At 40.4% G+C, this 14,769-nt stretch overlaps 1 protein-coding gene across 12 annotated transcripts in view; it reads left to right on the top strand.

The window, feature by feature from the left end:
* Positions 1-14,442, top strand: part of OSBPL3 (oxysterol binding protein like 3) — a 185,170-nt gene extending 170,728 nt beyond the window's left edge. For 11 of the 12 annotated variants that reach the window (XM_003807926.5, XM_003807924.5, XM_034963825.3 and 8 more), the window contains 4 exons: positions 1,012-1,156; positions 4,071-4,197; positions 6,534-6,656; positions 10,690-14,442. In XM_003807926.5, the coding sequence (XP_003807974.2) occupies positions 1,012-1,156; positions 4,071-4,197; positions 6,534-6,656; positions 10,690-10,786 (492 nt within the window). In that variant the 3' untranslated portion in view covers positions 10,787-14,442. Of the gene's footprint in view, positions 1-1,011; positions 1,157-4,070; positions 4,198-6,533; positions 6,658-10,689 lie in introns of those variants that run through there. The other variant, XM_055115795.2, reaches the window with a different exon arrangement.
* Positions 14,443-14,769: the final 327 nt, after the last annotated feature.

Here is a 14,769-nt window from a genome sequence, read left to right as displayed (position 1 = left end):
TCATTGCAGCACTATTCATAATGGCCAAGATAGGGAAACAGCCTAAGTGTCCAACAATGGATGAATGGATAAAGAAAATATGGTACATATAACACAATGGAATATTGTTCAGCCTTTAAAAAGAAGGAAACCCTGTCATTTGCGACAACATAGATGAACCTGGAGGATAAGTGAAATAAGCCAGACACAGACAGATGCTACATAATCTTACTTATATTTGGAATCTAAAAGAGTTGATCTCATAGAAGCAGAGGGTGGAACAATGGTTGATATGGGTTTGCCAGGGGTGGAGGGGAGGATTGGGAAATGTTGGCCAAAGGATCCAAAATTTCAGACAGGAAGAATTAGTTCAAGAAATCTATTGTACAACATGATGACTATAATTAATAACAATGTGTTGTATACTTGAAAATTGCTGAGAGAGTTTTTGTTTTTGTTTTGTTTTGTTTTGTTTTTGAGATGGAGCTTCACTCTTGTTGCCTAGGCTGGAGTGCAATGGCGCGACCTTGGCTTACCACATCCTCCGCCTCCCGGGTTCAAGCGATTCTCCTGCCTCAGCCTCCCGAGTAGCTGGGATTACAGGCATGCGCTACCACACCCGGCTAATTTTGTATTTTTAGTAGAGATGGAGTTTCTCCATGTTGGTCAGGCTGGTCTTGAACTCCTGACCTTAGGTGATCCGCCTGCCTCGGTCTCCAAAGTGCTGGGATTACAGGCGTGAGCCACCGTGCCCGGCCACTGAGAGAGTTAAGTGTTATCATAAGTAAGTATGTAAGGTAATACATATGTTAATCAGCTTGATTTAGCCATTCCACAATGTATACATGTTTCAAGACAAATATATAAATTTTTTATTTGTCAGTTAAAAAAACAGAACCCAGAACTAGCAAACTAATATGCAGTATGGAGCCACTCTTACAGTCCTTTCTCTAGCTTTTCCTTTTTTCTTTCCTTAATATCTGTAATAAGCTGATGCTAAAGGACTAAGCCAACAACTCATTTGAATCCTAGGCAAAATACTGGAGCACTAATGCCCATGAGATTGAAGGCACAGTGTTTGACAGGAGTGGAAAAGCGGTTCATCGGCTGTTTGGGAAATGGCATGAAAGCATCTACTGTGGCGGCGGCTCCTCTTCTGCCTGTGTATGGAGAGCAAGTGAGTGTCTGGGTTTGTGGACCCCAGGCTGTGAGTGGGTGGATGGGTGGGCATGGCACAAGAAGCCACAGAGGACAGGAGTAGTGTCTGTTCAGCATCTCCAGCCTCTTCTGCTTTGAACTAGGTTAGAGGTGTTGGCCCTCTTTCCTTCATCCAGTCTTCACCTCCCTGTCATGCTTACTTACAGCAACACCTCTGCTGGGCTGCTGGGTCCCAGGTTCTTAACCCCAGAACAAGCATTGCTAATCCATGGGCACTCTCTGAGGGAATCTGGCAGTCCACATGCATAACTCTACTGGGTACTGTAAAAGAGTATCAGTGAAATGCAAGAAGTCATTCTACAGCAAGGACAAAGAGGAAAGTGTTCCTGGAAAAGCAGTGACCCAGGAGACCTACAAAAGTTAACTATCCCCAGGCTGACCTAACCCCAAAAGCCATCCTCATCACTCCTGTGATTCCAGAAGGGTGCTGAGCTCTTGGAGCAGATATGGGCAGAAGAGCTAGGGAACCCCAGCTTTCATCAGCATGTCCCCACCATACTTTAACATCTTATTCCATCTCCTAAGTCCGAAAATTATGTTGTTTCCAAGTCACAGCCATATTGTAAACCATTGTTCTGAGATATAACTGTTAGGATGCTTTAGGCTGGTGAAAAACCAAACAGAAAACCATTTGACTGGTGGTTTAAACCGTTAGGCTGTGTGCTATTACACAACAGTAAGTGAGGTGGGGAGGGGGGGTGGCTCCAGGGTTGTTACATAGGCAATTTACCTGTGTCAAGGACACACAGATCAGTGAGGATACATTCTGCTACTCCCAGTGTGCCGTGGTGTTTCCCCTAATGAATGCAAAATGGTTGTTACCATTCAGTGTCATACCCCTGCATGACAGCATACCAAGCATGTAATGAGAGGACAAAAGAGCTTTCCTCTCTCATGCCTCTCTTTTCTCAGGAACATTTCCTAAGATACCCCAGCAAATGGGACTTTATATCACGTCATCCTGCAGTGGGTTCAGACCCATCCGTGAACCAGTCATGGGCAACAGAGTAGGCAAGAGAGATTTAGATGTCTTGGATTAATCCCCAGTAAGGGCACAATGCCATTTGAACAGAATCAGTATTCTGTTAGCAAGCAAGAAAGAGAAATGATGGTCAAGTAGGTAGCCAGCAGTGGCCCTTTCAATGGGTAGCTGCCACATCTCTCACTGTTGCAGAGGTTGCCGTGAAGTTAGAATGAATTGGCACCAGTGGAAGCCTTCCTAGCTTCAGAGGCAAGCATGAGATTTTGCAAATGGCACAGTCTGTCTCCTTTGCTTAAAGTATGCATCACAGATGAGAACTACGATCCTGTCTCAGTGTTAAAGTACCACCTTGATAAAGCAACACTGTTTAAATTTTTGTTACTGTCATTATTCCTTGACTTTATGTCTCTCTAATGGCAGTGAGCATCCCTGGCCCATCTTTAAGAAAAAGCACTATCTTCACTCCCTGGTTACTGGGGAGCTGACCAAGACACCATAGGAAACTTTGCTACTATTTTTATGCTTAGGATACACAGAGAATTAGACTAGTTACAAGGAGGACTTACGAAGATTCAAAAAATGGGTCCCAGTCGGGCATGGTGGCTCACGCCTGTAATCCCAGCACTTTGGGAAGCCAAGGCAGGCAGATTGTTTAAGGCCAGGAGTTCAAGACTGCTCTGGACAACATGGCAAAATCTCATCTCTACTAAAAATACAAAGATTAGCCAGGCATGGTGGTGTGCATCTACTGTAGTCCCAGCTACTCAGGAGGGTGAGGCATGAGAATCACTTAAACCCTGGAAGTAGAGGTTGCAGTGAGCTGAGATCGTGTCACTGTCCTCCAGCCTGGGTGGACAGAGTGAGACCCTTTCAATAAAAAAAAAAGGGGAGGTGTGCAGAAGAGTTACTGGCAAGCATTTCTCTTGTTATGTGTGAAGAGCTTAGGCTGTAAGTAGATCTTAGTAGTCTACATTGGATTTATACAATATGTAAATTTGGGTATGTTTAGCTTAAAAAGCTGGAATTCCAGTTAGGGCAATGCACCTAATGTTTTAAAGATGTAAGATTGAGGAGAGGCAAGAATTGGTAAAAAGGGTAGGAATGGAAGAAAAGAATAACATTTATTAACCACTTGCTCTGTGTTCAGCACTGTTCTAGGTACTAAACAGAGTTTCAAGAGAATTTGACATCACTTAAATCAAAAACAGATTCTCTAGAGTGAGAATCAGGAAAAATGGACCCAGAGCTGATATTAGTATGTTTATTTATTGTTGTTATTATTATTATTATTATTATTTTTGAGATGGAGTTTCACTCTTGTCGCCCAGGCTGGAATGCAGTGGCGTGATCTTGGCTCACTGCAACCTCCGCCTCCCAGGTTCAAGTCATTCTCCTGCCTCAGCCTCCCAAGTAGCTGGAATTACAGGCGCCCGAGACCATGCCTGGCTAAGTTTTGTATTTTTAGTAGAGATGGTGTTTCGCCATGTTGGCCAGGCTGGTCTCGAACTCCTGACCTCAGGTGATCTGCCTGCCTCAGCCTCCCAAAGTGCTGGGATTACAGGCATGAGCCACCACGCCCAGCTGAGCATGTTTGTTTTAAAATCAAATTATTTCCATAGCTTAAGCACTACAGAAACTTCACAGCATTGTATAAATTTGCTTTCTGACCACACATAGGAGGCCACATCCCTGTAGGCAGAAGAAAAATTATAGAGAAGAAAATTTATAGAGAAATGTTCAGTGCCTGTTCATTAGTCAGAATATTTTAACAGAAATGGAAGGGAGCTGAGAGAGAAAAATTGTAGCTAGGCTGAGATGAAAAAGGTGAAGGAATTAAAATGTAACATAAGTAACATGCAAGTTAGGGGTGAATGATTTATTTTCTTCTTAGATCCTATGCCGAAAGGCTACGAGCAATACTATAGCTTCACACAGTTTGCGCTGGAATTAAATGAAATGGATCCATCATCAAAGTCTTTATTGCCACCTACTGACACTCGATTTAGGCCAGACCAGAGGTAAGGATTTTTTAAAGATTTTTCTCTCCAGAGATGTAAAACCCTTTAGAAAAAGTCTTATTAACAATCCTTAGGCCACCAGAGGCACCTGAGAAAGGTGGAAAATGTCATCAGGAATTGAGAGGTGGGGATGCTTTAAACAATTGTATCACGGAGGAGATGGGGCCCAACTAGGATCCATGTGTGGCATGGCCTTTATTATCTGTAAAGCCCCATTTGCATTGAAATGCCAAAAAAGGTGTTTATTTTGAAGAGTTTTACTGCATGCAGTAATAAAGAACTTAGTGTAAAGTAAGTAAGTTAAAACCTCCAGCTCCCCGAGCCCTCAAATTTAAATGATTTTGGTGCACTGAGATCTAACTGCTGATTCTAGGTTGCTGCTCACAAGGTGTGTGATATATGGTAGGTCTTTTCATCTTTCCTGGCCTCAGTTTCCTACTCTGTAAAATGGAAATAAGAATGTCTCCCCTAAGGCCTTTCTAATTAAGACTCAAAATCTAGAAGCCCAAGGAAAGAAAAGATTGTTACATTTGGCTTTATTAAAAACAAACAACACTTTGGGAGGCCGAAGCGGGCGGATCACTTGAAGTCAGGAGTTCAAGACCAGCCTGGCCAATATGGCAAAACCCCGTCTGTACTAAAAATACAAAAATTAGCCAGGCGTGGTGGCACATGCCCGTAGTCCCAACTACTTGGGAGGCTGAGGCACGAGAATTGCTTGAACCCAAGAGGAGGAGGTTGCAGTGAGCCGAGACCACGCCATTGCTCTCCAGCCTGAGTGTCTCAGTGAGAACTTACACCCCCACAAAACAAACAAACTTAAGCCCTTCTTTATGGCAAAATAAATAAAACTATATATATAAGGTCAAAAGATAAATGACAAACGGAGAAGTCCGTATCTGCAACTCATGTCATGAATTGCCTCTAGAAATCTAGTAATAGATCAACCCATTAGAAAAAATGGACATAAGGAGGTAAATTCATTTTGCAGGGATTGAACACTGTTGTTAGCAAATGCCTAAAAGAGATGTGAAACAGTTTACGTATGTCAGCTGTAACAGTTGGTCCCAAATGGGCCCATTCCCCTAATTTATTTTAAAGAAAGCCATACATAGAATGCTTCAAGCTATCTTGCTATGCACATTATGCTTGTACTGTTTCGTGCAGTTTGTCTACTTTTTTAGGGAAGTATTTTTTGTATAAAATCTGTTACAATTGTGTTTCTTAAATCAAGCCAAAGAATGGAGTTAATTGGAAATATACAGTATATATTAATAACGTGTGTGGTGTTTAAAGAATGGCAAGCATTGTTAATTTCTGTGATGAACATTTTCAATTAAATTTATCTTAAGTTTGTGTTAAAAAAAATGGACATAGGAAAATGAACAGTCCACAAAATAGGAAATGCAGATATCCCTTAAGCATGGGAAAAGATGCTCAGCCTTAATCATAATAAGAAAAATGCAAATTTAAAAATCATGTCGACATCCCAATTTTTAACCTATCAGATTGGCAAAAATTCAGAAGTTTTATACACTTTGAGGTTATGGGAGAAAAGGGCACTCTCAGCATTGCTGATGGGAATATAAATTGGGTATGATCCCCATAAAGGGCAGTTCAGTAATATATAAATTACACACTCACCCTTTCATCCAGCAATTTCACTTCTAGAAATTTCTCCTACAGATTTTTCCTACTTACTCATGTAAAACGATGGATATACAAGGTCATTTATTGCGGCATTGTCACATTAAAATGATTCAAATGATTCAAATGTCCATAGGAAATTGTCTAAATTCATATACATCCACACAACTGGATATTATGTGGCTATTAAAAAATGAAGATGTCTATGTACATCCATGGAAAGATCTGTAAGATATATTATTAAATAAAAAATAAACCAAAACCAAAAATCAAGGGATACATAGCATGCTACCATTTATATTTTTTAAACGGACGGAGGGATAAGAATATGTGTTAATATTTGTTTATATACACATGAAGAATCTCTAGAAGGATGCAGAGGAAACTAATAAAGTGGGTTTTCTAGGGTGGGAGGGTGAAGGTGGCTGGAATTAGAGACAAGGAAGAAAGGAAGACTTTGCCCCAAATTCTTTTTTGTAGATATAATTTTTGAATTATGTAAATATCACCAATTCAAAAAAATATCTTCTCTGACTACTTCAAGTTACGGATTAAACGGTTGGGGCGGGGTCTTACGTATAGGAGAGGATTTTGAATATCCAGTCGTGGACACATGCAAGTTGAGTAGTAATGATTGTTTTGTTTTCTTGAATTCATATCCTTTCATTTTTTTTCCCTCATTGCCTCAGGTTTCTAGAAGAAGGGAACTTAGAAGAAGCTGAAATACAAAAGCAGAGGATTGAACAACTACAGAGAGAAAGGCGGCGGGTCTTAGAAGAAAATCATGTGGAGCACCAGCCTCGGTTTTTCAGGTTCGTGCCTGGATTGAGTAGGTTTTTGGTTGATAGGTGGTGCCAGCACGTTATGCTTCTGGTTCGCAGAAAGTGAACAGTACTGTCCCCAGATAAGAGCATTCTCCAGGCTTTTCCTGCTTCCACGTGGGGGTACTGCTCCTCTGTGCCAGGCCCTGTCCCCCGCACTTACCTTCAGGCTCTCCCTCTTGCTGACTTCAGACAGGACTAGGGCCTGCGTTTTTGCATTCCTTGAGCTTTTCCAGTGCCCTCAGCCAGTGAGTTTGCAGAGGAGCTCCTCAGTCAGGGAGCCTGCCAGAACTGGGTCCCAGCGCCAGGCCAGCTTATTAAATTCACAGCTAAGGTTGGTCACCCCCATAGGCACGTTTTACACCATGACAGAGATCATTCACGATCACTCCACAGTTAAGCAGTATGGAAATTCCAAGCAGTCTGTTTCTTGCATTGTAGAAGTTCCAGTACACTTGGGCTTACATTTACTGTTATCTTTAAAATAACTTGCCAAGAAGGTCTTGTTAAAATAGATATCATTTTTTTTTTTCTGATACAGTCTCGCTCTGTCACCCAGGCTGGAGTGCAGTGGCACCATCTTGACTCACTGCAGCCTCCACCTCCTGGGTTCAAGCGATTCTCCTGCCTCAGCCTCCTAAGTAGCTGGGACTACAGGCGCGTGCCACCATGCCCGGCTAATTTTTGTATTTTTAGTAGAGACGGGGTTTCACCTTGTTGGCCAGGATGGTCTCAATCTCCTGACCTCGTGATCCACCTGCCTCAGCCTCCCAAAGTACAGGTAAGAGCCACCGTGCCCAGCCAATAGATATAAATTTTTAAAGGAGGTATGAGAGATCTTCAACCCTTCACCTCCCCATCTCCTCCTATAACTGAGTAGAAGAGAAAGCTCAAGGCAGGTAGGGGATCTGTTGAAGGACTCGGTATAATACCCTGGAATGGAGCCTGACTCTCCTCACTACCAGGCCAGGGCCTATATGATTTTAGTTTTTCTGTTTTCTTTTTTTAAAAAACTTAAATAGGTGTATGTGAAAAAGCAGCAAGTTCCTGCTCTACTCCATCTGCCCAAGTCCTTCCAGGGCCACCAGTGTCTTTTCATTGTTTTGGGATGTTTTTTGTTTGTGTTTTTGTTTGTTTTTAGTGGACAACAGAAGTACTTTTAGGAGGATTTAGTTATTAATAACAGCAGCAGTAATAAAATCTGTATTCCAAAACATCAAAATAGTAACAAATAAGGTTTTGTCTTGAAGAATATGATGCTCTTTTCCCTAAAGTTGATGTAGATTCTACTAGATCCCTTCTGATCATTTCCACAAATTCAAGATATTAGTGATGGAAAATTAACTGGCCAAAATTTCATCCTGAAATATTCAAGCTTCATTTAAACGTTTAAAGAATAAGATGGAAATGTTACATTCTTTTTTGAAAAAGGCAAGAAATAGAAAAATGGATAGATTACCAGACTGATCAGTTGATTTACTGATCAGTTAATAGATAAACACATTACACCCTTAAGTAGGTTGGTACTTTTTCTTCCATACATTGTCTATTTTCATTTTTTAAAAAAAGAAAAATGTACAATTATGAAGATGTTCATTACAGTACTTTTTAGGATCATTAAATATGGTAGGTAACCAAACCGTCTGAAGGACTAGTTAAGGAGATTCACCAACTCAATCCAACATGAGGCATTAAGGATGACCTTACAAAGCCTGCGGAGCTCTGCTGGAAACACATTACCATGTAAATGCAAGATACAGAATGTGATTATGCTGTCATTGCAATCAGGAAGGAATTGTGTCTGGAATGAAAAAGGATGGAAAGCGGCTTCAGCTGGGGCGGCCATTGCTCTTTTTCTTTTTGACTGTCTATAAAATGATCATAGTATTAGATGGGAAAATTTTTTTCAATTGGAGAAAGAGCGAGAGTTGTTCAGCAGTAGCAGTCCTCCATGGGACTGTTCAAATTAGAAACCTGGCAAAGAGATTTTGGAGAGGAATATGGGGACTTGGATGTTGTCATTAACACTTACTGAGGAACAACAACAAAATCACTGAAAATTCTAAGTGGAAGCTGGAGCTCAGACCAAATTGAGCCTCTTTGTTTTAAAATAGTGAACTGTCTGATACACAGATTGACTCATTTTTAAACATATAGTGTTACTGGAATAGGGAAACAAGTGTGATAAAAATCTACATTCCTGAGAGTGTGGGAAAACAGGCACACTCCACTTTTGCTTCTAAACCATATGGTAATATCAGTCAGAATCACAAATGCACATACTCTTTGACCCAGCCATGCTAATTACAGGAGTTGTTAATGTAACCATACTCACACACATACAAAATAACATGCTGAGCTAGAGTTTAGAAATAACCTAAGTACCCATCAGTGGGGTACCTGTTAAGTAAATTGTGGTCCATCCATACAATGGAATATCATACAACTGTATAAAAAGAAAATGAGGAATCCCTTATTGCTAGAGTCACCAAACTTTTCCTATAAAGAGCAAATGATAAGATTGTTGGTTTTGCAGGCCATCAGGTTCAATTCATTCAGTAGCTATTATGCAGCCCCGCTGTTCAGCATTGAAAGCAGCCATAAACAGTATTTAAACAAATGGACATGGCCATGTTCCAATAAAACAGTATTTCAGAGATACGCAGAAGGCTGGATTCGACCCTTGGGCCATAGTTTGCTGACCCTTACCTTATTGTACTAATCGGAAATGATCTCCAATATGTTTCATTATGTCAAAGCTGAAAGGGTAGAACAGTGTCTGGTGCAACATTATGTCAGAATGAGAGGGAATAGAGTGTGTGTTCACACACACACACACGGAATTTCCCTGAAAGAATGAAGCTGATAACATCACTACCTCTGAGGAGAAGAATCAGGAGGCTGGCAGAGAGGGGGAAGATAAAAACTTGAAGCTGTATACCCTTTTGCGCCCTTTGAATTTGGTCTGTGTCATATATTCTCTATTCAAAGAATAGAAAATCAGGACTAATCTCTCCAGACTCTTATGGCTTCCAATTACTTTTTTTTTTTTTTTTTTTTGAGAAGGAGTCTTGCTCTGTCTTCCAGGCTGGAGTGCAGTGTCGTGATCCTAGCTCTCTGCAACCTCTGCCTTCCAGTTCCAAGCGATTCTCCTGCCTCGGCCTCTTGAGTAGCTGGGATTACAGGTGCCTGCCACCATGCCCAGCTAATTTTTGTATATTTAGTAGGCACGGCGTTTTGCCATGTTGGCCAAGCTGGTGTTGAACTCCTGACCTCGTGATGTGCCCGCTTCGGCCTCCCAAAGTACCGAGATTACAGGCGTGAGCCACCACACCCGGCCTCCTTTAAAAAAAAAAAAAAAAAGTTAACCACTTCCTATGTACAACCTGGTTGATGTGTAGCTTTTGTGCAGTCATTCCCAAGGTGCTGACAGTCACGCAAGTTATGTTTTGTATATGACAGACTCTCCCCACATCCTCCTCCTCTCAGCAGCACCACTTTTCATAGCCTCTAAGTTTGAGAAGTTAAAGTCGTGTAACAAAATGGGCCGGCGTGGTGGCTCATGCCTGTAATCTCAGCACTTTGGGAGTCCGAAGCGGGTGGATCACCTGAGGTCAGGAGTTCTAGACCAGCCTAGCCAACATGGTGAAACCCTGTCTCTACTAAAAATACAAAAATTAGTCGGGCATGGTTGCACATGGCTGTAGTCCCAGCTACTCGGGAGGCTGAGGCAGGAAAATCGATTGAACCTGGGAAGCAGAGGTTGCAGTGACCCAAGATCATGCCTCTACACTCCAGCCTGGATGACAGAGCGAGCCTCCATCTCAAAAAAAAAAAAAAAAAAAAAAAGTAACATAATTATTTCTGGACAATCTAATTCCCAGAATTCCCAGTCCCAACACTCTGGGATGCTGAATGCGTGTGGGAATGAGGATGGGGAAAGCAGGGAGGTTAGGAAGGAAAGAGACTTGAGAATATGACGCTGGTTTCAAGAGTCTGCAAGAAATTGTTTCTTCTTTCACAGGAAATCCGACGATGACTCTTGGGTGAGCAACGGCACCTATTTGGAACTTAGAAAAGATCTTGGTTTTTCCAAACTGGACCATCCTGTCTTATGGTGAAAAAGTAAAGAAGAAAGATAACGTTAGTGTATTTCTCCCGTGCTTGCCTTCTGAAGTGGCACAAACCTGTGTTTATATATTTAAAAGATACTCTAGGATGATCACTTGTGCTTAGCTTAGCATCGTAACTCTTTAAGTCTATATTTTCCTCAGTGCGTTTCTTTACAATTTCAAATGTTACCCTGATTGTTTATATGAATGTAGAACACCTTGACATTTCTTTTTATATATAAACTATTTAATAAAAATGAAAGATTGAATGTTCATGTGTGGGTTAAAAAAAGAAGCTTTAACACTAATTTTCCAAAGGTTAGGGAAGATTCCAATTAAATTTATGCCTTATAAAATTATGTTGTAGAAAAAAAATCAACCTCTCCCAGGTGCATTAAGAAATAAGAATTCCCAGGGTTACTCACCCATGCGTAAGCTACCCAAGTTTAATTTGGTAGCTGAAATATCTTTTTGCCTCAGACAGCTCTTGAATTGCTCATACAGAACAATTCTGCTGGTGCTGGAGTCTGAAGAATATTTTCATTTGCATTTTAGTGGTTAGGGAGAGGATATAAGATTAATGGAATATATATTTTTATATAAGACGAATATGGCACCTTCTTGAAAAGGAAGCATTTGAACTTGTTCCTCCCTATAGTTCTATTGCCTTATATGCAAAATTGTACCCTGTTGCTCGGAGAAATTATTAATAAGAGAAAAGAATTCCAATTAATTAAATATCACAATAGCATCCCAGAGAGACAGTAGGAAATTTCTCCTTAGTGAGAGCTGAGTCCTTGAGAAGTTAAGAGACTGTTTCCTGCTTCCCACCCCACCCCTAGTTTTTTGTCCCTCCGTTTGATCACCTCCCTGTTGAGTATGGAATGTCCCAGTTTAATATAAAACATACAGTTTATTCCACACAGCAGTTTGACTTTGTAAAAGTTTAGCAAAATAACTGATTGTTTTGGATAACTCAACATGTTTTTCTTAAATGCTGTTTTAGTATTTTCTACCTCTTAATAAGCACCATATTTTAGATCTTGTATAAAAAGTTGCCATCTGCCTTATAGACAAATGTAGAGAATTGATGTTCTTGCTTTGTGTTGTGTTCTGGTAAAGCTTTAAGTGAGTGTCTTACCCCTTTCCTATACTTTCTTGTTATCCATATCATTCTTTTGTGAGTTTTGCAGCAGTCTTGAATAATACAGATTATAACTACTGAAAGGGGAACCTTCGTCTTTTTAAATGTGTTATTTCACATTACAATAATATGTGTAGTAGTTGAATTGTGTTATCAAAGCATTTCCAACTTCTGTCCAGATGACATTAAAACCAAAGCCTAATTGTTAAGCCTTTTATTCTAAAGTCCATAGCAATGCTATGGAATATCAAGTATAATGATGTAGTAGAAAGATTTCTCCAGAAAACACTTTGAGATACTTAAAGAAATTCAGAGCATATCAAATGTTATGAATGAAGAGTAAAATAATTACAGGAAAAGAATGCATGATTTTTCATTGTCACACCAAATAACCAGTTGGACAATATTGCATTTTCAAAATGGAGAGTTATTTAAAGTGGATCTGTAGCCTTCTGGAATCTGCACGTGACTGGCATTTTAAAACAACTCATTAAATATGGGATTCATTTTATCGAGATGCCAAGATGAACACAATGTGAATATCATTTCCATTTCTAAGCAGTTGAATGACACAGTCAGATTCTTTGGTGTATGCTTTGTTCTTTCCATCTCAAGCATTTATCCAAATTCTGCTCACAGACATGAGGAAACAGGCTGTAGATTTAAGGGCACTCAAGGGGAAAACAAATGTAGTTTCCACAGGGTGAGGATAAATGTAGAATCTTAGTAATATTGGCTGTTAAATTGGCCTGCTCCAGAGACTGGCTCAAAAAAGAAAGAAGCAACGAAAACAAAATGCACAGCCTGAATGGACGTAGCACTGTCATGCGGCATTTGGAAAATCTTTAATTATCCTAATGTTATTTCACTTGCCCTTATGCTTTATTTTAGAGTCCCAGGGACAACTGGACGAAACATTACCCCTGTAGTCATCTTATTTGAGATGGGGGTGGGAACGAATTAAAATATGATACAGAACTATATGCAGATTTTAAAATCTAGTCAGTACTAGCATCTATAAAGGGCTTTTCTGAAATTTAAACAGCTTGGTGATGCATCCTGATATTATAAGCTTAAAACTATCTTGAGGGGGAAATGACTTCTTTTCTCCTTCTGTCCCTTTTCGCAAAAGCATCTTTCCCCCAAATGTATGTCTCTAGGACATTTTATAGTTTTAAGAGGAAGAAAACAGAAACGTGGCATCATTTGGGAAGAACCAAGGTAGAATTTAATTTTCTGGACTTTAAATCTCCTGGTTAAATAATGCTAATCACTGTACCATTTGAGTTACATGTTTAAACCTCTTTTTTTTCCCTAATTATTCCTTCCAAAATTTCTGGTGAATTACACAGAAATTCTTGGAAATGGGACTTTGTGCAGGTAACCACCCTGCACTTCAGGTGATGTTCCTGTCACAGCTGTCGACTACCCCACGCTGCAGGAAATCCATTCAGGAATGAGCTAACAGTCTCCAGTGTAGCAGGAGAGCCAGTCACTTCCCTCCCCAGGCCCCAAAGCACCCCAAGGCTGGTATTCCTTGAGTCATAGGTATTAATAATAAAAGCTCAATGCAGCTTCTCCATGTAGTTCCTCTCCTACAAGCCAGGTGGATTCTGGTCCTAACTAAAGAGATGGGAGTTCACCTGAGGGCAAGAAGTACCCAGGATGCCCAAACAGCCGCACAGGTGTCCTGTGCTTCCTGTGAGACTTCCTGGGGGAAATATACAAACTAATTTTTTTTTAATGTTTACCTCATTTACGCTGCTGCTTTTCTCATATTCTGCTTTTAATTACTTGTAGTAAATCATTTGTTTGGGCTTCAAGCACTGTCTTCCATCTGCATCTTCCAGATTTATCATCAGTGATCTTGTTCTACTGTTAAAGATGTCAAGCCTAAAATAAAAGTAATAAAGTTTTTATTTGGCTGTTGAACCTTGATGTAGCCCCTACTACATACACTACAAGTTATGCCTTCTGGCTGCTGCAGAATCTCCGCAGACCTTTTAGTTATGAGTAGAAGCAATAAGAAGGTGTCCTTATGGTCTTAGGAATAATAGTTCCAACGTATTGGCATAATTTGTTTGAATGTCTTTATTTTGATATTAACACCGGCATAAATCTATTTTTGCTACCAGATGATAGCTATTTTCATTTGCTCTATTTTCCTCTGCATTGTACTAATCTGTTACTCAGTGTTAGTCTTCATTTTTCTGTGTTGGAAACCTGCGTCATGTAAATATCTGCAAATCATGACAGTCTAAAGTGCAAACCATTTTCAGAGACTTTGGTTTGGGGAATGCAGTGATCAGAAGTGGCTAATTTATTTTATTTCTGATTATTTTATCCAGAGGGTACTTTTTTAATGGATATTTGTAAATCTTCCACTTAACCACAGAAAATTATTTTGTTTTAATCCCACCCTTCCATCCATACCTCTGTGCCTCCCCAAAAAGCTCCTATTAATGTGCTTATCCCCCTCATGTAGCTAGTTGAATGTGAATAAATAACATGGGAAAAAAGACCACTTTTGTCTTTGTTTTTCCAGGTTAATGGGAAGGTTATTTGGCTGCTAAAAGGGAACAGAACAGGACCCATGCCTGAACTCTTTCAAGGAGGAACACACCAGGTTACTGGAAGTGATGGGGGTTGGAGATAAGAATACTCTGGGACACAAAACACTTGGAAACCATCGAGTCACCATACCTTTTCCCCTAACATTTCCAAGGCACGCCACAATTGTAGAACCCCCTCAGCCCTTGGAAGAGAGAACTGAGGCAACTGGAGCCCCAGACAGGACACCTCCAGCCCCAGGAGCCCCTCTGTCGAGTCCAGTGTGCTATGAAAATAT

This window comes from Pan paniscus, chromosome 6, assembly GCF_029289425.2.
Source record: "Pan paniscus chromosome 6, NHGRI_mPanPan1-v2.0_pri, whole genome shotgun sequence".
NCBI lineage: Eukaryota > Metazoa > Chordata > Mammalia > Primates > Hominidae > Pan > Pan paniscus.
The sequence above is the reverse complement of the archived record's forward strand: the minus strand, read 5'-3'. Positions and strand labels throughout refer to the sequence as shown.